This window comes from Hermetia illucens, chromosome 2 (assembly GCF_905115235.1).
Source record: "Hermetia illucens chromosome 2, iHerIll2.2.curated.20191125, whole genome shotgun sequence".
NCBI lineage: Eukaryota > Metazoa > Arthropoda > Insecta > Diptera > Stratiomyidae > Hermetia > Hermetia illucens.
The window spans coordinates 88563873-88588026 of NC_051850.1; the positions used below are offsets into that span (position 1 = coordinate 88563873).

At 39.8% G+C, this 24154-nt stretch overlaps 1 protein-coding gene across 6 annotated transcripts in view; it reads left to right on the forward strand.

Annotated features, from left to right (window-relative positions):
- Window positions 1–24154, forward strand: part of LOC119648666 (acid sphingomyelinase-like phosphodiesterase 3b) — a 594559-nt gene that overhangs the window by 433757 nt on the left and 136648 nt on the right. For all 6 annotated transcript variants that reach the window (XM_038050452.1, XM_038050451.1, XM_038050448.1 and 3 more), the window contains 2 exons: window positions 9380–9591; window positions 14849–15222. In XM_038050452.1, the coding sequence (XP_037906380.1) occupies window positions 9380–9591; window positions 14849–15222 (586 nt within the window). The remainder of the gene's footprint in view (window positions 1–9379; window positions 9592–14848; window positions 15223–24154) is intronic.

Here is a 24154-nt window from a genome sequence, read left to right on the forward strand (position 1 = left end):
AATTTGCGAGAAAATATAATATTTAAAGAATTAACGTCTGGTTTTGCTTGTATTCTTGCATCTAATTTCACATCGATGCCCTGAATTGGTTCATTCTCTGAAAGAATTGGTATCGCCGAGTCACTTCAATATACACAGGGCATCCCTTGTAATTGGCAATACGCCTGTTACCGCAGTTTCGTATGTTCAAATTCTCTCTCCTCACTAGGGTCGAGAACATTTGGAAAAAAATTTCTTTTATTTGCTTTTTGTAGGATTACCACCGCTGACATTGTTTCTCTTCCCATGTAGGGAGACAGGTTTTTACACCAGCCTACCATATTGTCAATATCTGGAGATGTCAAGCAAGCGGCAAGTACCACTATTCTCAGGATGTATTTTGGAAGGTTCCATTTCTTATGAATTTCAAGTTATGTAAAACAACACCACTAGCTCATTTTTGATCTGGATACCGTTATTTTCGCTGTCCTTTCATTAGTAATTTCCAGTGCTTCCTTTTTAGGTGTGTAAAACAGTGACATAAATTTACGTCACGTTTATGTTATGCAAAGAGCGAAAGTGAATTCTTTTCGCCGAATATAGTCATGTGGGGTATTGTGGCGCAGTAGGGTTAACAACATTCGAAATAAATTTAAATTTATTTCGAATGTTGTTAATGCGACGGACAGATGCCCCCACCGGTGCTCCCCGTGGCGTATTCTAACTCACCACAAGGGTGGAAAACAAACGGTAAAAAATCCGTTTTTGGAGCAACCGGCTCTTGAAAATTTACTGCGTTCACAACGATTGGCCGTGCTGGTCACATTTTCATTTTTACGTGGCCTTTTAAAATAAATTCGACTAGTATTTGAAGTGAAATTAAAATAGTAATTTGTAATCGTTTTGGGCTAAAATACGGAATAAATAGGTTTGTGGCGCAGTATGGTTAACAACATTCGAAATAAATTTAAATTTAATTTAAAGTATCTTATGAAAGTCTCGATTAATATTTTCGTATATTAGTTTTCACGTAGATAGCAAAATACGCAAGTAAGGGCTCAAAATGTGCACACGTGAAATGATACAGGATTCATTTTCTGAAGTTACCAAACTCTCAACATTAGAAAGAAATCAGGGTGATGCGTTTATAGAAATTCAAGGCGGTAAAGTATATCTCATTCCTATATCTGTTCAAATAAGCCTGCTACTATCATCATTCAATATACTAGCTTTTTGAAATCGACTGAAAAGGCTCCTTAAGTTCATCCTAGGAGTCCCCATACATGCGAAAGTGGAAGTCGTCCCAGCATCAAATAAAAGGGCTTAATTAATACCTGTTGAAACTGACCATTTTCTGATACTGGGTGAAACACAAGGCAGTGGGAGTTCAAAATAAGTGACCGGGAAAGGGTAATTAGGTCTTGTTCTCAGAACTTATCTAACTGAGCAATCTAAAAAAGTCACAATAGTACATATTCGAGTATGTATAAGAAGAAATCTAGGTGTCAAAATATATCTCATTCCGGTTTTTGCTTAAATAAATATTTTGGAAATTTTATCGAAAACTACCCTTAAGTTCAGTCTAGAAGTACTGTGAGATTTTATAGGAAAGACAACCATTATTAGGAATTGATGAAAGGTCAAAAAGTTTTTTTATTGATATGAATTTATTGCCCTCTAAAACATATTCATACACTATTCATCGTCATCATCATATAAAATTAACTCATATGAGCGGCGAACGCATGCGAACATCTTAGTTTTCCCTTTTCAGCATTTTTAGGGTTTTGTGTGTCGCTATCAATTACTGGAATTGAAAAGGATTAACAATTCCATATATAGAATGAATACATACAAATAAAGAATTTAGACATACATATATAGAATATGTAGTATCAGCGGCATTCAATTTGCCTACATATACATATGTATGTGTGTGTACTTTTGTGCATGGAGTAACTCGGAAATATTCAGATGAGTGAGAACAATTTAAATGGCTACATATATATGTATGCAACTGTGTGCAGTAATAGACAATGTTTGTTTTTTTAAGATTAACATAATATTAGATTTGTGGTTTTAGTGTGTACGTATATAATATAGAAATATATAAAAGGATATTTTGAATTTTTTGGAATATATATATATATAACAAGTCGGGGAACTGGAAGCTGGACGCTTCAGGTACAAAAGATTTCGTGTATTTCTTAGTATGTAGCACGTAATATATGCATAGAGAGTATCCACTTTCGGGTGATATTGACATTCATAGTGTTGAATTTGCAAAGAAGCAACAAATTTGACGTATTATAAATTTGTTAGTAATAGTGCGATCTCCATCAAACTTAGTAAGATCATGCAGTAGCTTACATCACTGCAAAAATTCGTGGTGCTAGGATGAGCTTAAGGGGAGTTTGCAGCCAATTCCCAAAAATTATAGTAATGTACCATATTAATTTTATTTAAACAGATATGGGTATGGAAGGTATTTCGGAGCCCAGGCATTATATAGTGGCAGCATACTGATTTTTTTCAGATTTTTCAGTTAGGTAGTTTCTGAGAATGGTCCTGTTAGAGAAATGATCACTGTAAACCCCCCGCACCCCCTTCCTTTCAAACAAATGTCAAAACTTTGAAAAGTACTAACCGATACCTTTAATTTGATACCCCACATGACTATATTTGAAGAATGTAAATCCTACTTTTGCATCTATGGGGACCCCCCTTAAATTCGACGTAAAAGGATGTAAATCACTGTATGCGTGAGCGTTCACAGTTCCCACCTTCCCACCACCTGTCAATCGCTATAACCGTCTCCGAGAAAGATGCGTGTCACGGACACACAGAGAGACGGACAGACAATAAATCGATTTTAATAAGGTTTTGTTTTCCACAAAACCTTAAAAACGTGCTTAGAAGGTTACTCAAATAAGATAAACACAAAGCCTTTATACACAAAGCATCCACCTCCCGGTAATCTGACTTATTGCGTGTCTGTTCCATTCCGTCCGTTCCTCTACATCCACTTGCATTTTCGATATTGTCTTTTTTCTGTGGATTAACTTTTTCATACGAAGCGGCCTGCATTGGATGTGCACTGCGCCACATGCAACCAAAGTTGAATTTATTTGCAGACTGAAGACGGATACAGATGGGAGATATTTTACACCTACCCCGATTACGAAATGTACTAATATGTATGTACAACTTGTAGTACGGAACGCAAGGACGAAAAGTAGCATCTTAGAATTCACTTATTTTTCCTTGAGAAACTTTAATTAGAAATACCGGCAGAAACCTCAGTGCATTCATTAAAAAAATGAAAGTAATCAAAACTTTGGATTAATTTAGCGTAGCATTTGGAACAACGTGTACTAAGTACTCTAGATGGAAAAAGTATAAGTGCAACAAGCGCAGTTACGTGAGTAGAAAATGAAATACATCCCAACTTTGTGTCGTTGAGCAATGAAATTATGAAATGAAAGAAATCATTAAAAATGTTTCTTTCTGTAAAAAACTTTTTCTTGTTATAAGTATAGTCCACACTTTGCCTTTTAGATGGACAACATGCTTACGTGATTACTTTCGATTGCGTCAAACGTGAGACCTATAGTACATTTATTTATATAATAAAAATTAATTACTATTCGCTGAAAGTATGAAAGGAAAATATGTTGAACCATTATGTGAGATTCAACTCAGAAAGGACAATTTTGCTTTCATTTTCCTGCCCATATTGCAAGATAGACCCTTTAGACTAGATTTTCTCTTTTTTAGAATTTTGTGTTCAGCCAAATATCATTCAAATCGGTTCAATGTCTGTCTGTCTGTCGTACGCACTTTTCTCGAAATTAGAATAGAAATAAAATCCCGCACTTGCAGTCAGTGACATGAGCATTTGCGGAGTTTAAGGGCTAAAGCAACTGTTGAAATTTTGACAAACCAATCTTTTAAAAAAGTCGATTTTTTGGCTAAGGGCGGGAAAATATCTAAATACTTCTCTTTGAACTTTGGCGCAACTCCTGACAGACCGATGCGAACATACCGAAAATTTGAAAGGCGCTTTTCTCGAAACTACGTTTTTATGTGGACAGAACTCGAACGAATCTTGGCTGATTGACTTGGAAGTTCAGTTGCATACTTATAATTTCACTCCGTATGTAAGTTGAAAAAATTTCCTTGTCCAATGTAAATTAAAAATTGTACGTAAAATTGGTTCGGCCACGTGACCTTCGAACAAGAGCGCGGAGTAAATCATCAACTTGAAGTGAAACAGGATTCATTTCCGGAATTTATCTAAAAATCTGAAAAAAAGTCATCATCATCATCAACGGCGCAACAACCGGTATCCGGTCTAGGCTTGCCTTAATAAGGAACTCCAGACATCCCGGTTTGGCGCCGAGGTCCACCAATTCGATATCCCTAAGACCTGTCTGGCGTCCTGACCTACGCCATCGCTCCATCTTAGGCAGGGTCTGCCTCGTCTTCTTTTTCTACCATAGATGCCCTTACAAACTTTCCGCGTGGGATCATCCTTATCCATACGGATTAAGTGACCCGCCCACCGTAACCTATTGAGCCGGATCTTATCCACAACCGGAACGTCATGGTATCGCTCATAGCTTTCGTCATTGTGTAGGCTACTGAATCGTCCATCCTCATGTCCATCCATCCTCCCTCGAACGGGGCCAAGAGTTCGCAATTTTTCTTACTAAGAACCCAAGTTTCCGAGGAATACATGAGGACTGGCAAGATCATAGTCTTGTACAGTAAGAGCCTTGACCCTATGGTGTTTCGGGCGGAATAGTTTTTGTAAGCTGAAATAGGCTCTGTTGGTTGACAACAACCGTGCGCGGATTTCATCATCGTAGCTGTTATCGGTTGCGATTCTCGACCCTAGATAGGAGAGTTTGTAGTTGTATTCTCCTATCCTTATTCTTCCTGTTTGACCAGTGCGGTTTGATGTTGTTGGTTGGTTCGTCTTCGGTGCTGATGTTGCCACCATATATTTTGTCTTGCCTTCATTGATGTGCAGCCCAAGATCTCGCGCCGCCTGCTCGATCTGGCTGAAGGCAGTTTGTATGTCTCGGGTGGTTCTTCCCATGATGTCGATGTCGTCAGCACAAGCAAGTAGTTGGGTGGACTTAAAGAGGATCTTACCTCTTGCATTTACATCAGCTTCACGGATCACTTTCTCGAGGGCCAGGTTAAAGAGAACGCATGATAGCTATGTTATCATAGGCGGCTTTAAAGTCGATGAATAGATGGTTCAACTGTCGTTCATATTCCAACAGTTTTTCCATCGCTTGCCGTAGAGAGAAGATCTGGTCTGTTACTGATTTGCCTGGAGTGAAGCCTCTTTGGTATGGGCCAATGATGTCTTGGGCGCACGGGGCTATCCGGCCTAGCAAGATAGAGGAGAATATCTTATAGATGGTACTCAGCAACGTGATACCTCTATAATTGCTGCACTGTGTGATATCTCCCTTTTTATGTATGAGACAGATAATGTTTCGTTGCCAATCGTCAGGCATTGATTCGCTATCCCATACCTTGAGCACAAGTTGATGAACTACTTGCTGATGCTTTTGTAGGAAACCCAGGTCTCAAAATATATCCCACTCCGATATATACTGAAGTAAACTTAATAATATTAAATTATCAGATTTTTTAAATTGATTGGCAACGCCTCTCTCCCTCTTAAGTGCATCCTAGGAGTGCCAAATTAGCAATTGTGGCAGCAGCAGCATGGTGCATAAGATTGTAAATTGTACTATTACATTATCTTTTTCGTGCGGATTTATTTCATATTAAGCCATAACATACTTACCGGGAATAGTTTCTGTGTAGAATAAAGGTCGATATAGGAAGTAAGATTTTGTGTTTTATCGTCAAGAAATTCGGTGGGAATGTATATCAGAGTGAAATTATGCGGTGTTTCCAACGATTAATTAATTGAAATAATAAAAACTTGTTGTTTCTTTTTCGTTGGTGTGGGTATTTATTCTTGCAAATACCGATATTTCGGGAACCACTTGTTCCCTTCATCAGTGCAAACAAGTTTCAACTTGCGCTATTGCAGGGCGGTTATTATGGGGCGGACGGCGTGGATAATGTGGTACTCATGGAGGGGAACATGGATGCGAATATGTACATTCATAAAAAAAATGTCAGACGATGACGGCTTTACGGTTTCTTATCAGGGCAAAGGCAAAACGTCACGCTCTGCCTCACCTCTGCTCTGGGAGGAGCGTGACCGAAGCGGCTCGCAGATCTTAAGTACTCCTTTTGTAATTCGGAGAACACAGCATGACTAAGAATTATATTGAGCGCAAATCCGCCAATTGGCTGTCCCATACCTTGAGGATAAGTTGATTAACCACTTGGTATAATTGGTCGTCTCCATATTTAACCAATTCGGCTATTATTCCATCAGCTCTTGACGATTTACGGTTTCTAAGCCGGTTGACTGGAAGGACTGTTTTTCTATACTTAGTGATATAAGTATTTGTACGTCGTCTTCAGTTAACGGGACCTGCAACTCGCCGATGTTCTTGTTATTCAGCAGTCCATTAAAGTGTTCAGACCATTACTCCAATGTGCCCATTCTGTCGGAAATCAGATTTCCCTCTTTGTCTCGGAAGGATGAACATCGAGGTGTGTAAGGCTTCACTCTGCTGACTTGTTGATACAACTTGCGCGCCTGGCGCGGTTGCTCCTTGTACTTTTCAAGTTCACAGACCTGTTGGTTTTCCAAGGCTTCCTTTTCCGTCTGTCAAGTCGCTTCTCCGCTCGACGGAGTTCGTGATAAGTCTGCGCGCGTCCTTTGAGAATTCAACATTACTTGGTATGCAACATTCTTCGTTGATACCTTACATTCATCGTCGAATCAGCCATTCGGACTGTTTTTGTGGCTGGGGCCAAGTATGTTTGTTTTCGGGGGATCCCCGCAGGATTGATCTGTTGACTGCGGTTATTGCGGAATACATTTCCTTCTTATAGGTATTGCGGGGGGCTGTGTTGTGCATGGCCTCAGTGTTTGCTCTCACCTGATTGTCAGATGGGATTCTGGGGTTTCTCGGAGTACCATGCCTACGAGAAAGTGATCAGAGTCTATATTGTCCCCCCCCCCCCCCCCTATATATTTTGACATTCATCTAGCCCGAGAGGTGCTGGCGTTCAATCAGCACGTGGTCAATTTGTTTGAAAGTGATCCTGTCTGGAGAGGCTCACGTATGTTTGTGCGCAAACCAGGTACTCCCAACAACCATTTCGTGTGACATTACTAATTGAATAATCCGCAGTCCGTTATCGTTTATATTTTGATGTAAGCTATGGGAGCCAACGTATCGCCTGAATACGGGCTGGGTCACTACTTGGCTGTTAAAATCTCAAATATGACTTATATCATATCTGGGACAGGGTTCAAAGATTTGTTCTAGTGCCTCGTAGAAGGTATCCTTCTCCGGCTCTGTAGCCTCCTCTGTAGGGGCGTGAACGTTAATGAGGCTTATATTTCTACATTTTTCTTGCAAGCGCAGAGTGCATAGCCGTTCGCTTATGTTTTCAAAGCGGATAACAGTAGGTTTCATTTGGCTAAGTGAGCAACCTACTCCGAGCTCATGGTTTACTGGATAACGGTATGGTTTAGTGGCTCTTCACAGGAAATCGGTGCATATCCAACACACCTCCTGCAACGCTGGCTGTTACAGCAAGCCTATATTGGGGCAGGGTATCGGCTAGCTGCTTGGCAGCTCCATCTCTGTGCAGGGAGCACACGAACCTTGAGAAAATGAGTTATTCCGTTGCTGTTGCCGGATTCGTTGTTTTGTAGTCAATCCAGTCCAAGGCTTCGTAACATGTTATTTTCCGTGTAGGGTTTTCAGCCCTACTCAACCCCCAACCTGGAGGACTAGTTGATACAATTTGTCCCGTTTTTAGGTTTTTAGTTTACAATCCCTGCCCATTATTGCGGATCATATGATAAACAATGTTTTGAAGTAATGACTTTAAATATCTGGCGAAATTCAATATTAGTGGAGTACTTCCCATCCTTTAATAGTGATAGGTGTTCACAAACAATTCTTGATGTCTGAATGAAGTTCATTGGTAACGTGCGAAGAAGTAGTTTGTCTTCTTCCGCTGCGAGCTTTAGCTGTCTTACAAGAAATAATAATAATAATCGTTGGCGCAACAATCCATATTGGATCAGGGCCTTGAAGTGTGTTAAAGCACTTCATTGAAGACCGTAACGGTACACTACAGTATATTTGTAGGAGACGATGTGGTCAGCATTACGCTCGCCCGAGATTATTACCCTGATTTGACACAGGTACTCATTCACAGCTGAGTCGACTGGTATCCGACGTCAAATCACGATACAAATTGCACTGCCAGCAGTGAGATTTGAACCGCGACTTTCCATACGACAGCCTTGTGCTCTAACCACTCAGCTATCCGGACGACAAAAAGTCTCTTGATTAAATCAGCTCATTTGCTCTGATATGTCTTTCCACAAAGTTCTTTTGAGATAGATGAATTTAGATGCTAGATATTATCGCGGCATCTGAATCCATGTCTAAATATTTGGTATCACTTTGTTGAAAAAAAGCGAGAATGCATCAGAGTTCTCACCTCCATTTGAGCATATAGGTACGTATTAGGACGTTGAACTCCGAATCGGTCATCGACTCTTATAAATTTAAATGTTTTGTCCAAATGAAACCAATGGTAAAAGGCTTTTCCCATACATTCGTGGAAAATTATATTAGATTCATATAGCGCATATAATTGGTGGGCAAAGGAAGCTGCTAATAGGATTAAAAACAAATCCAGTCCAAACAAAAATTTTGCTGGTTAACGCGAGCCTCGTTGACGGCGACAATCCTCAATAGGCAAATGTGGCGTCCTGGTACATATTTTTAGTCTGCTAAAAATTCGCGATGATTGTGAAAATGTCCATGGGGAATAGGTAGCATTAATACACAAAAAGTGTAGGCATGCACGTATTCAGAGACTCAATGTAGCACATTTTAATTAAAATTCTCTCTACGGGTATTCGGCAGGAAAGGGTTCTTTGATGGATTTTTATACTTTGTTTCAATGGAAAACCAGAATTGTGTGTATTTCAGGCGAAAGCATGCATTGCTGGGCCCACGGAATACAGACGTATTCTCTAAAATTCCTAATTATATTAGACAGAATACTATCGTTGGTGGAAGGAATTTTATTTGGGTAGGCAATTATGATATTGGTTGCGCCTAGTAGAAGATTAAATATCATTTTTCAAATATTTCATGATGAATTTCGTAAAATTTTATTGAAAACTGAGCAACTTTTTTGGACCTGATGCAATGTGCTTAGACAATTCGAATTAACGTTTGCTTTTATTTATTTTCAGAGACGGCCTCTCGCACTCTGCACATCGCCTTCTGGAGTCAACCAGATTAGACATCCTTAGGAATATAACTGAACTTCTGGGTCGAACATTTCCGTCTCAATTCGTATTTCCCGTACTAGGGCACGAAGATGGCTCAATTAGTGACTTTCGACTACTAGGAGAACTTTGGAGACATTGGCTGCCATCAGAAGCAGTTCAAACATTTGAAAAGGGTAAGTGGTGTTAAACTAACTACAAGTTCGGTCAAATTGTTCTACAGCAAGTTAGTGAACATTTAATATAATCTTAGTGCATCGTAGTGAAAGCAACATCACCTCATGTCTAAATGGAAATCTGTTTCCATTCCTTTCAACAAATTTAAATTTTCAGATATTGCCCTCCCTTTTGATCGCTCTCCGTCGACTTCAACGTTCAGACCAATCTTAGCAAGTTAATTCCCGTTAGCGCGAATTATGTGAGCATGCCACCGAAGACGCCTCTCTCGAAATTTTTTCATGATAGGCGCAACCCCCTATCGATGGCGGATGTCCTTATTTCGGATGTGATGAAGGCGTGTTACGCCACTCGTCCAAATTACCGCGATACACCGTTCATTGTCTTTTATAGTCGGCCAACATTCAGAAACGTAGAGATTGACAGGGCGGGCGACACTGCGGGAAATTTTTGACTTGAAATGTTCGTTGATACGTCGATCAGAAAGAACACCACGTCATCCAGGTTGCGTTAACGCATCAAGCGATTTCATAACGTAGTTCACCATTGGCTGAGAGTATTGAGACGAGATATTTAAATTTGTCAGTTTTGGACACGTTTCATGAGGGTTGGTCGTCAAAAATTCTTTTTTATTCAGAATCAACTTGAGATGATGTTGAATGACGCAATTATTCCATTTTTGAACAAATTACTTGAAATCAGCTTTGCTGTGAGGCGATACGAAAACATCATAAAATACAATATAAAGCAGCGTATAGAGCGCTACACGATGGATTGCGTATGGCAATACCCATAACAATAACAAAGAGAAGTGGTGGAAGGACGCTTTCTTGATGAACCCCGACGGACTCACAAAACTGTTTTGATATATCCTTCACATCTCGAACTTTACTTTTTGGATAGTGGCAGAGCAATTTAACCCAGCACATCAGATCTTCTGATACTTGTTGCCGCAGATCGTACTAGATGGTTTGTGTGACACATGGTCAAACGCTTCTCTCCACAAATACAATGCAAAGAAGGCAATGCTTCTCTCAGTGTTTCTCCATAAGTAACCGCGAAGGGTTCATTGCGTCTTAGTTCCGCAGTTCTTGACAAACCCGGCTTGATTCGCGGTTATTTGAAGAATGTCGCGAATACGGCTGTGAAGAACGCCTTCCAAAATTTACATATTATGGAACAGTAACCGGATCGAACAATTTGAACATTCTGCTGGATTATCTTCCTCTTTCCATATTGGAACTGTGATTTCTTACCAGTCAGATGGTGTTCTACCTTCTTCAATAACTCGATAGAAGAATTCACTGAACCAAAATATTGGGCTACAGCTCTTAGTTTTCCAGAGCTGAGATGCGATGTCGTCAGGTCCTGTTGCTTGTGTAGTGGCGCTGGTAGGAGCAATTCCAAACGTCGATAGTGTTTGTAGAATGAACTCTATTTCCAAATTCCCGCCATTTATTTTTCGCGACCCATCGGCCGATAAGCAAAGTACTGTTCTTATCACTAACGCAACGGAAGTGTCCGATATCCTGTGTGCGTTGGTGTCGGCTTTTGTCAAGTCGATACAGATCTCTCTCACTGTCCCGTTTGGGGGGTAATGGTGTAAGACTATTTCTTTTTTTTTTCTTAAAATCGTCACTATTTAATGTGCGACGGGTCCGTGCGTTCCTCATGTTCTTTTATCGGTAGCCTCATTGGCAAGACGGCATTCAACGGCCGATAATTGAGTTGCGATAGTTTCATATCAGACGGCTTTGCAGTCAGTGAAGGTGATAAAATGTCGGCATCTTATGAGTTCCGGACTCCGGATAGTTGCGTGGTTAGAGCACAAGGCTATCATACGGAAGGTCGCGGTTCGAATCTCACAGGGGGCAATGAGATTTGTATCATGATTTGACGTCGAATACCAGTCGACTCAGCTGTGAATGAGTACCTGAGTCAAATCAGGGTAATAATCTCGGGGGAGCGCAATGCTGACCAGATTACCCCCTGCAGTGTACTGTAGTGTACCGCTACGGTCTTGATTGAAGTGCTTTAACACACTTCAAGGCCCTGATCCAATATGGATTGTTGCGCCAACGATTATTATTATTAGCATCCTATGAGAATATAGTCGATTTGCGTTTTACTGTTCCCACTATAAAGTATATATATATACGGTGGCACGCAGTGTCGAAATAGTCATCAGCAGACACGGTACAGGTCTTCGTATTGAGAAGTTTTCCGAAGGTATCTTCCTCAGCAGCAGATTTTGGTTTGTGATGCGTATGCGGTGAAGAGTATGATATAATGGTGAGCTGCTTTAGCCGGTCATCTAATCGTTCTAGCGGTCATGGTGGGGTTTACAAATAAATATGGTTGGAATTATCCTGAAATTCCTTCCAGCAATGAGATTGCCGCTTCTACGTTATGTGCGATCTATCCCATACTACTTTCGTCCGCGGATCTTGGATGTGGTCGCAAACATTTTGATGGCCCTGTGAAGGGAGTTAACGGTCAACCCTCATCAACGATGACGCGCAGCTGAAGATGTAGAAAGAATACTTCACTATAGTTCTTAGAGGTACCGCATCCGGTGAAGTTACCCTTCTTGTGTATGAAATGACGGATACGCACTGTTTCTGCAAATAGATAGAAATCATTTGGGTTATCAATTTACTCAAACGAAGTAAAACCGTTTAGCTTGATAGCATAGAGCCATTTATCGTTGCACTTGCAGCTTCTAAAGAATAGCAGATCTTTCCGCTCGTATAGTAATACTTGAACTTTCCTAGAGAGAGGAAAAAGGGGATAATTGTCAAGATTTCAAAGAAGGGCACCCGTTTTGAGTGCAACAATTGGAGGGTATTCTTGCCATCGCAAAGATAATAACTGCTTTCATCGATTTTGAGAAGGCTTTCGACAACGTGAACAGGGAGTGTAATAAATCTGGTGTGCTCAACGCAGGAGGGACGTTCGGGAGAGGCTAATAGCTATTATCAGAACAACATATGCTGCGTCGAGGCAATATCTTAGAGTCAAAAGCGAAATCCGCCAAGCTTGTATCTTATCACCGATATTATATATTTTTTTATTAGTGAGGTTTTTCATGCTCCCTTTTTTGGTGGTTTTTGCCGACGACACCGAACTGGATGTCGCTCGATGCATTAACAGCAGTAGATTCGCTTTCGCTATCTTGTCTAGCATCTGGAAATATAGTTATCTTAACACCAAGATCAAGTTGAAATTGCTCTGCGCAAATGTCATTTCTGTGTTGCTATGTGGGGGTGACGCATGAAAAGTGAAGACATGTCCGTCGCGTATCGTCAGGTTACGCTTGATACTGTTTTGGATAAAGAATTTGGCGATGCATAGGCCAGTTATCAGTGAGCGATGTATCTGTGTGAGCTGCAAATACGTAAATTGACATTACCTGAAACTTTGTCATCTTATCGGGTTGCTCCACCACCCCGCGCAATAAATTGTAAATTTTATTAACAATTCCTCAGCTGGTAATGATGACCAACCAAGAAGTATGTTGCTAATAGTAGATACGTTTAGTCGTGATATTCGGATGAAATTTGGATTAAACATGTGTCGAATCAAAATCATCCGCAAACGCCATCGCGAGCCGCATGCCAGACATAGCATTGGTGGCCTTCACATTCAAGACAAAGTGACTTCTACAAATACCTAAGAATTGTGTAAGGAAATCATGCCCGGGGTGTAGATTTGAAGAATGTTCTACTGTCCGAATTCCTGCGATATATGAAGATGGTGCTGAAATCGAATCTCTTGTGGAATAACAAAATTAGCGCACTGGATGTATTCACTATTCCTTCACTGTCGTACGAATATTACCGTGGAAAAAGATCTGAAAAACGTCCATCGGCGGGATATGGACTACTTGGTTCAAATTCCGAATGCATCACCCAATTTGTAGCGTGGAGGATATGAAACTCCATTGGGCCATCAGAGCCAGGGGTGTGTTGGCATTGTGGCACAGCATTACCATCAAGTCGACACGCTACGCCCTTATTTTTACAGCAAGGAGTAGGCGAGTCCCTTACATATGGGTAGGTGTAAGGCAAATGGAGATTGATAAGACAATTCACTAGGTCATACCACGTTGCCTCCAGCTTTCACTTATAGAACCGATTCTAATTGGACTTCATCTCATGTAGTTGATTCGAATCGATCCTTGAAGTTAAGTGGACCCTCAATCTGTCTTACAATTAGTCGCATACAAGGGACTCGCCAGCCCGTTGCTATAAAGATAAAATAGCGAATCGAATTGGGAGCAATGTTGTGCAAGGCGTACTTTGCTGAGACGGAGGGATTTATGTGTGCCATTCAGAACGGTATCTTTGCTATCTATTCTTATAGAATGATCAAAATCGACATATTTGCATTGGAAGTGCATCTGTTGCACAGCACAAAGATAGACTCATCAGAACATAAGCGGATGGTGTTCCACAACCATTGAAAGTGCAGACAGAGTGAACTCCGAAAGGATTTCTATGCGCACAAACCGAGGCATGATATTACGGAGTGCATTGAATAGAACCGCAGGAAAACAGCAACAACCTTATGGTGTTCCTTACTGGACGCTGAGGCTGTTGTAGACATTGCTAGTACTGCTTTGAATTATATCGTTTTCTAAAATGTTCTAGAGATAGTATCGTACGTGCTGTTTTGTCGCCTCACACAAGTCATGTCCACCTGCTTCCAAAATAATCATCTTGGACATCCAACTTACTACTTAAAGTAGAAAGATAGGCCTTTGTGCCATATGAAGGCTTATCTTCGAATTGAAATATATATATAGATATATGTATATAATTTCATGCGGAAGGATGCGTGACGGAAAGCAACTGACTCTTCAACAGTAACATTTTCAAGGAATTGTTTCATTTTTACGGTTCACTGTACTATTCAATGTGAGTCGCATAAGAATCAGTATTATAATTGTTTATCATTAAACTAGGGGAAAGTGGTCGTTCCTCATAGGTTCAGATGATGCATTAGTCAATCGTTTGATATGGTTAATTTAATTATTTAATTCAAGTATAGAATGAAAATAAATAGAAAACCTATTGTAGACTTCAGCTAAGAGATACTGGTTACCTTCAATTTATGCACAGAAATTCAATACCGCCGACGTTGGAATAATACCGAAAAATTTCTCTGCCACGGCTGACTTATTCAGAGACTTTTTTGTAGAATACCTTCCAGCATATTAAATTAAAATCCTTGTTTCTTTGTTCCATTTTGCAGGAGGCTACTACACAATTGAACAGACAAAAAGCCGATTGAGGATAATTGCCCTCAATACAAATTTTATGCGACATGACCCAAAATATTCACATAGTCAATTGGCGGCCGTTCGACAGAGACCGAATTCAATGGGAATCGGAGGAACGAGCGGCCTTGACTTGCCCGAGTACAAACACTTCTATTACCATCACGGCGAAGGACACCACTATCAAGGTGACTCCAACAGCTACGGTCGAGTTCCCATTCCTCATCACAATAACAATGGCGGCGGGGGACAAGTAAGTGCGCTTTCGGGTTACAATAACCAGGACACCGAGAAGCAGTGGAGGTGGTTTGAAGAAGTTCTGGAAAAATCAAAACTGAACAAGGAAACGGTAAGTATAAAAGAAAATCTTTTTTTCTTTTTTCCCGTTGGTTATTCATAATTTTTTTGTCAACTTGCTTCTTTTTGTAGTTGGATGAAAAATTTCCCTTAGGCGCTAAGGGAGCTTTAGTTGTGGAAAAGTTATTCTGCGGTTGAAAAGAAAGTTGCTCCTCGGGTGGAGCAAACTATTGCCTTACTTTTCCTCCCACGGGTTTCCATCTCGGATTGAATAGAATTAGGTTATATTCTGTGAATAGATACCAACGGGACCTTTAAAAAAATATATGTACGTTTATACTTTATTAAATATTCATAGCACAAATCATTCTTCATTGAATTTAGTAGACTCTATTTGAATTATTTATCTTCAGGAGAGCAAGTCCGAGGGGCACAATTACTTGGTCGCTTATAAATTCAATTTCATTTTTTCTGAATATGTGGAATATATTCATCCGTTCGCTCAGAGAAGTGTAATGTTGAAATGTTTCTAGCGATAAAATTATTTGAAATAATTGGTCCAGATTTGCTTTCTCGCTTGTGTTACTTATTTTATTCGTATACACCGATATTTCGGGAACCACTTTTTCCCTTCTTCAGTGCTACACGTGTATGAAATAAATAACACTAGCGAAAAAGCAAAACCGTTCTAATTATTTCAAATACTCCTTAACATGTTTTTCAAAATTGGATTTAACCCTCTTTCATATTACACAGATAGATGAATGATAGACAATTGACACGCACGCTTCTTGATATTTCTGCCCTTATATTTTAACACGTTAGTTCTGACACCCCTGACGACCTCGTACCCCTGGGTTGAATTCCCGGTTCATCTCGTTTGGGTTCCTCTTGTCGTGCTACTCCGCTACTACACTCCTTTTCAAAATTATAACCGCACGGCAAAATTCTAAGTTCTATAGTTCTCGATATAGATGCAGCTGTCTCATTTTTTCAGTAGTTAGTGTAATAGTCTGTTGTTCGAAATATACCGACTAACGGTGTTAGTCGCAACCGTTCAGAAATATTTCACAGAAAACCGGTTTTGTGCTATTTCAAAAGTATAACCGCGCGCGACTGATACTGTTTGTAGGCTGCTGAAAAAACATATTTTTGTAAAATTGTTAGTTTCTTTTGATCGATTCTGCTCATTGATTAATTTTTTTTAAATATGCCACGAGGGGTTAAGCTTACCGATTATGAAAAAGGGCAAATTAGTGCCTTATTTAAAGAAGGTATATCAAAACGCGAAATAGCGTCAAGAATAGGCAGATCGGATCGAGTAGTTCGTAATTATTTAAATAATGTGGACAATTACGGTACTAAAAAGCGAAAAGGAAGACCTAGAGTGCTTTCCGATAGAGATCGACGTTCCATAAGCAAAGCGACTTCAAATTCCACGAACAGTTTAAGAGGCATAAGGAACGAATGTAAGCTTTCTGTATCGATTCCGACCATATGGCGGGAAATAAATCGAAATCCTAATCTCGTACGGGAAAAAATGAGGAAAGCACCACGATTACAGCAGCATCATAAGGATGCTCGATTGGAATTCGCCCGAAATAACATGTCACGACATTGGGATCAGGTATAACCTTTTTGTTGGCGGATGTTTTCAGCAAAATTATCTTTTATTTTTGATTAGGTAATTTTCTCTGATGAGAAAAAATTTAACTTAGATGGTCCGGATGGTTTTGATGGCTACTGGCGAGATTTGCGTAAGGAACCACGATATCTGTCCAGAAGGAATTTCGGAGGTGGAACAGTTATGGTCTGGGGAGCCATTTGTAGTAAAGGTACAGTGCGTCTAGCATTTACATCGGCGAGAATGAATAGCCAGGAGTACCAGAATGTTCTGCAGGATAATCTCCTTCCTTTTATAAACTCTTTTGAGGGCAATGAAGTAATTTTCCAGCAAGATAATGCCAGCGTACACGTAAGTAGGTCCACTAAAGCCTGGTTGCAAGCGAATTCCATAGCCACACTTGAATGGCCAGCCTGCTCACCAGACTTGAATCCTATAGAGAATGTCTGGGGATGGCTAGTCCGACAGATTTACTCCCAGGATAAAGAATATTCTTCCAGAAATGAGCTGAAAGAGGCCATTGAAAGAGCATGGCATGAGTTGACACCACAAATGCTCTCAAAATACATTCATTCGATGCCTAATCGAATCTTCGGATTAAAAAGGGAGGAAACACTATCGATTATTAAGCCATGAGTTAGGTCTGCCCATTATTGTTTTATTTATTTTTTATGTAACGAGGTAATTAATGCGGTTATATTGTTATTATTGTTTTATTTATTTTTTATGTAACGAGGTAATTAATGCGGTTATAATTATGAAAAAGGACAATTTTACTTTTTTTCTCAATTTGTTATGTTTTTACACATTTTTTAAGCTTAATTGCTATTTTTAGGTTTAATTTTTGTTACATTATGTTTGTTTTTATACATTTTCGAATTTAATTTAAGTTTGGTTATTTTCACATCTTTTCATAATAAAAAAATTTACTCAGTAATCATGCGGTTATAATTTTGAAAAGGAGTGTATGCGGTTATCGCTTTGATAACAGTAATGCAATCGTTGAAAATCAGTTATTGAAAACCAAATACGAAAAAAGTAACAATATGAAAATATGCCGTATCTATGTTTGCCTATCCACTTCCTTGTAATATTGATGGTTTATATCTGAGGTTCGAGGGAGGATTACTACTTTCTTAATAATAGTAGGATTTCCCTTACTTTGCCTGTGTTTTTGACAGTTATCATAAGGCGCGCTCTGTCGACTTGGGAGCCGGTTTCTGACAGACTTCTAACTGCAATCGGTCAATGTTAAGGAGCATCTCAATTTTGCAGTGCTATACACCCATGGAAACTTCCGAGAAAGGTTTCCCAAAGGTGACATTGTTATAGTAATGAACAACTTGAATACCGAGAGGAGTCCTAGCAAAACGTTGTTCGGCAATATGATATTGAAACAGGGTCTTGATGATCGTGGTGATAATGGTGGGAGGTTTGTGGATTTCTACAAGTTCCTGTTTCGTCTTTGCTAATACATTGTTCGAGCGCAGACTGGGCAATTACGCCAGTTGGATCGGAACTGACAAATACTGTACGACCAATCAGATCGACTACTTTGCATCAGCAGTATATAGAGGAGCTTATATGTTTTAGCCATCGTTCAACAGTGTTGCTAACTAGATGGCAGACAAATGTTCCAAAGGGAAGTCACATGATCTGCCTGATAACGGGGCCGTGGAAATGGATCAATAAACGGAAAGAATTGAAGGCTGTATTTACTACTCCCAACGATGGCGAACGTGTCATGATGATATCCCTGCATCGTTATTCATCATTCCGCCTTCAGTTTAGACAGATATGCTATTTCCCTCTCGTAAGAGAATCCTCGAATCCAAGATCTTTCCAAGAGAGTGGAAGAAGGGTATTATTGTTAAGATTTCAATTCTGTTTTGAGAGTGATAGTTGCGGTGATATCTACGTCACGGTGATATCGTCGTCACAAAGATAATAATCCTGGAATACATCAAAAATCATTTTTTCCGCTCCGGTTTCTTCTGCATTGACAATGTCAACAACCTGCAGATCATTTTGGAACAATGCGCGGAGTTTAAATCGATTTCGAGATTGTTCTCATCAGCGCGAACGGGGAGCGGGCGGGGGGGGGGGGTGTATCTGACGTGCTTTAGGCAGGAGAGATATTCTGGCGAAACTAATAGCTATTATTAGAACGGCATATATTCGCAGAACGTGCAGGGGCTACGATATTTTCCCTAAAATATCTCGCCTACGATGATGATATCTGTTTCGTCTCTCACTGAGTCAAAGACCTTGGCCAAAAGCATTATTGAACTGAAGGTAGATCTCAACAACGTTAAGGTTCTCAGCCCAACGGGTTATCGCACTCTCCCTATCTGCATTAATGGACAGAACATTGAAGACGTCGATGAATTTATATATCTGGGAAGCATGGTTTCTGCCGACGCTGGCATCGAACTAGATGTCACTTGACGCATTTAAAGCGCTAGGTCAGGTGGTGAATGTTCTGTGCTGATGTTCTTTCTATAGTGCAATATGCGAGTGTCACATAGAAAGTAACCACCTTTGCCACTCGAAAGCTCCAAGTCTTTGTGAAGACCTGACTTCGATGTATCAGCGTGGTACATAGGCGCACAGGCCTACCAAACCTGGGTGATGTAATCGCAAGGCGAAGGTCGTGGTGGACGACATTAACCATTCTGTTGCTGTAAGTCACCCCAAGAGCGCTTAGCGCAGAGCAGATAGCAGGAGTGCAGTCGTCTCGGGAAGCCTTGATGGCAGCTGAAGCGTATTTCAGCAAAACATGGATAATGGCGAGTAGGTGTGATTGACATCCTATGCTCCTCCAAGGGCTATTTTTCTTCTTTCATAATGTTAATTTAATGCCAGCTTTAGCTGGAACTAGGTCAATTACACTAATTTTGAATTAAATGGAATATGGTAATCCGTTATTACGGATCTTTGAAGATTGTTGTGGATGCAGCTTGAAAAAAAGGTTGGTGGGAGGTTATTACAGGAAACATGCAAATACGACTCAAATGGGATGCTTTTGTTCGAGATCTTCGTGACCACGCTCCATTTTCAGTTTCCCAATGTTGACAGCCTGTGGAAATAAACCAAAAACCAATCCAAACCAAAATGGTCACAAAACTAGTTTACCAACCCAGCTGTTATGATAGGACACCATCCAAAAATTAACTCTTTTTAATAAGGCTAAGAGCTGCGAAATTATACTTAATCAACAACAAATTTTGCAACAACCAAAGTATTAGCGTCACATTGTTCAGATGCTATGTACTATGTCTCCTTGTGGAAGGTCTCATTTCATTCGTTTCTATTAGTTTTTCTTGCTTCTTACAGTAATGAGTAATGGATCTCTCTGGTAATTATTTTTCATCTGAAGAGTAAATGGACTTGAACTTTTGAGGAAAGAAGCTGTAAAGTACTTAAAACGCTCAAATATTAAAACACAAAAAAGTCCGTCAATTTGTCTTTATTTCAAATGTTTCGTGCTCGATATTCGACCGAGATCTTTTATCTTCTAAAATCTTCTACTTTATTGTTTCACCGCGTATCTCTGATTGAGATCCTTTCTTATCTTAAAGCGTAAAACTGGACAAGTGGAAGGGTTTCAAGCTAAACCTGTTTTCACACACACATATTCACCACACACATGTATTATTGGAAGATCTCCGTCAAGATCTATTCCCAATTTTCTCATTTGTGTAGAATTGCAAGCTATGGCAACAAGTTAGTACGTCTACTAATTGCCTGTTACCATGCTCGTCCTACACGTTTAACTAAACCTCTTCCACGACAATTATGTAATTACATAGTTTTCATCCGATTGCGCATTGATAATCAATGAGTCGGAGACACTCTCATTGCACATTCCGAATACGAAATAAGTGAGAGACAAAGAGCTTATATTTTGTCTCAGTTTTAGCTTTTTACACATTCCGATTTCACCACTTAACAGAAGCCAAGTCAAGTTGATAATCAAAGTACTTCCATAAAAGTGAACTAAAAGAAATAATACCTTCGCTAGGTATCTTTTCCATTTTATGCTGCTTCGATATTTGCATAATGGTTACGCTTTGCGTTTTCTATCAAGCTTGGGAAAATTAGCATGTGTATTTCCGACCGAAAGAATCATCTTTCATGGAAAGTGCAGCACAATGTCGCTTAATTTTAGAATAAGATACATATAGTAGATATTCTTTCCACTGATACTGAGAAAAATATTACCTGTCATTATGTTCCTAAATTATTAACAAATTCTTCCTGCTTCCATTATCTACCTCGATAATTTCCATTCGAAAGGGTCAGTCATCAGTCATTTAGATGAATGACAGAAGGATGTTGATTGATTATAATGCAGCATATCGCGCCGGATCCCTAATTTCCTCCTAAATTCTATCCGAAAAGTAAGCAAATTCTAGGTGGAGTTGCATTTAATTAGGCCTGCTGGGGTAATCCTTTGATAGAGTCGATTAAAAGCCTACCTCTAGGGTAAATTTTAGGTCATTATTTCGTAATAAGCCTGGAAGACTAGTTTCTACTGGGATTCACATCAAGGGCTGTTTTCATTTTCGACCCGGAATCGCGCTTACTTCGACCTATTCAAATTAAAAGGATTTCCCGCCTGATAATATGGAAATCTACCCCGGGTTCTTTTTAATCATCATCCTCTAGCATTGTTTTGCTGTTGTTGCGATTGTTCCATAGCCACCCTCATTAAGGATGCGGTTTACCTGATTTTGAGGGGCTGTTTAGGGCGATGGAGAAGAGAAAAGGCTTTGTTTTGGTTTAACTGCGTATGGAAATCATGTCGTGTACGATAAATTTGCAAGCCGAAAAGTTTCTGCTACGCTTGATAAGTCTCAATTAGGGTAATTTCTCTCTTTCCCTCTTTGGATTTAAAATCTTTGACTTGATGTTGGTGTTGTTCGGGATTGTTATGAAAAGAAACGGGAAACTTTCATCCTAATTAATCCCCGGCAGTATTGTGATTTTCATGGATACGAATAAGGGACTATAACGTGTAAGATTGATGCTTCTTACTGAGATAATAAACCAAACGAGCCCAAGTACCAAAGGCTTTGCTCCGATTTCGAAAGGCTTTCAAAATTTTGCCGATACCAAAATCAAGGAGCCACATAAAGTGACGGGACGGGCCATAGAAACAATTTCTCTTCGATATTTTCAGTTTGGTGATTTTTGTAACTTTCTATGCTATTTTTAATATTTCCCAACTTTCTAAATTCATTTTGGGGTATCATCACACCCATCTATTTGCTGATGGTTGTGCCATACGCAAAGTACTCTAAAATTCTACAAATGGGACGAAAATGCGGCTTTTAGCGCTGATTAATAGCATTTATCATTAAATTTATTGAAACGAACGTGTACTTTTAAAGAAACTATTGATTCGAAAGTGTTAAAGATTATAAGCATTACGGACAACTGCGAACCGTAGGTGAACTTGAAACGAAGTGTAGTTTCGAAATAAGCAAGTTCAAATTTCAATCCGTTTTAGTTGTTTTTCACGACAAGCAATAAATACTTTGTGTGTATTCTTCAACCTCAACTCACAGAGGGTTTTGAGGTCAATGGACACCAATAATGAGAAGTAAGCATTGCTTATGTTACTCAACTAAAGATTGTGGGGATGGGGTCAGATATGAGACACCCATTTTTAAGGTTTTGTGTCAAATAAAACCTTTTTTAAATCAATTCAATGTATATCTGCCCGTCTGTCCATCTGTCGGTATGAGTGTTTGTCACACCCAATTTATTCGGAAAGGGCTGAACCGATAGTCGCAAAATTTGGCGAAAACATGTGGTCTGTGCGTCCCTTTACAGCGACTAGCGCAATTTTGTGTTGAGTTTGAAAGGGGGCTCCCCATACATGCGAAAGAGGGTGTACAATTTTTGTTCACTAAATGTTGTCAAGTGGGGTATCAAATGAAAATAATCCCATTTCTGATATTGCGTGTAACATATTGCAATGAGGTCTCGAAATGTGTGCTCCAAAAAGTGAAACAGGTCTCGTTCTCAGTATCTATTCAACCACAAAATCTGAGAACAATCACAGTGATGCATCTATATGAAATTTAGACCTCAAAACACATCCCGTTCCAATATTTGCCCAATTAAAGTTAATAATAATACATTCCCATGTTTTAGATATTTACCGGAAACCCCCCTTAAGTTCATCGCAGAAGTACTAAAGATTTGCATCTGCATAGGGGAAAATATAGGGCATAATTCTGAAAAGCTTAAACACAACCCAACTATTATTACCAAAGTTATAGAAGGTTAAACTTTATATTTCAAGATAATTTATTGGACTCTGAGACGTTTATCGTCATCATATCAAATGAACTTATATGAACGGCGCGGTGTACGGGACATTTTAATTTTCCTTTTTTGGCTTTTTTTGTGAATAACTCAAGGTAGACATATGTATATGCTAATAAAGCTTGCGGGTAGTAAGCTTGCAGATAGTAACTTGTGTGTACCTTGTTGCCAACAGTTTTTAATTCATTATTATTATTCTATTAAGGGAAAGTCGCACCGCGTCCTTAAAGAACTATTGTGTCCGTTTTATTGGTTATAGTGTACCGGCAAGTGTTCAGTAAAGTGGACATATTGCCATCCTATCTGCGGTCCCGCCGCTTCGTCAGGTAAGGAATTTTGATTCCTTGAGTTCTCTTTCTCTAAACTTGAACTCTGTCTTTAGCTCCCTGCAAGCACCTAGAGATAGTTCGGGCAGGCCTATCTACCCGAACATAGCAGGCTACGATCCAGACATTCGCGACATCATATCTAGGGATCTAATCGTCTCTCAGCGTATATTACACAGCGACCCTATAACCAGTCAACTCATATTACAGATCATAGTATCTCAAGCTGGCCTATAACGGTTTGGAACTTTAGTATGTTCAATACTTCCAGATCTTTGAGCTTTGCATCTGGTATTGAGTGTTCCCAGATGCCTCGACCTACTCTGCACAAGTGCCGGACACTGTCCCAGGACATATATAGAGGTTTCGTCATACTCCTCACAAAACCTGCAAGTAGTGTCCGTAGATATCCCTAGCTTCCCTAGTTGATAGTTCAGCTGACAATGACCAGTGAGAATTCCCACTATGATTCGTAGGTTCTTTTGGTGAGATTTAAACAATCTTTTGTGCGTATGGGTTCGTATCCCCCAATAAGCATCCTGGACTGCTCCATCCCTGGTTGGCCCGCCCAGTATAGTTTTCTCAACCGCTCCTCTTCATTTCTTAGATTCATAGCCATGAAACCGTTTCCGGAAGGGTTCTGGCCCGTGTAAAGGCGTCCCTGCCGCCTTTTTGGCTAGTTCGTCCGCTGCCTC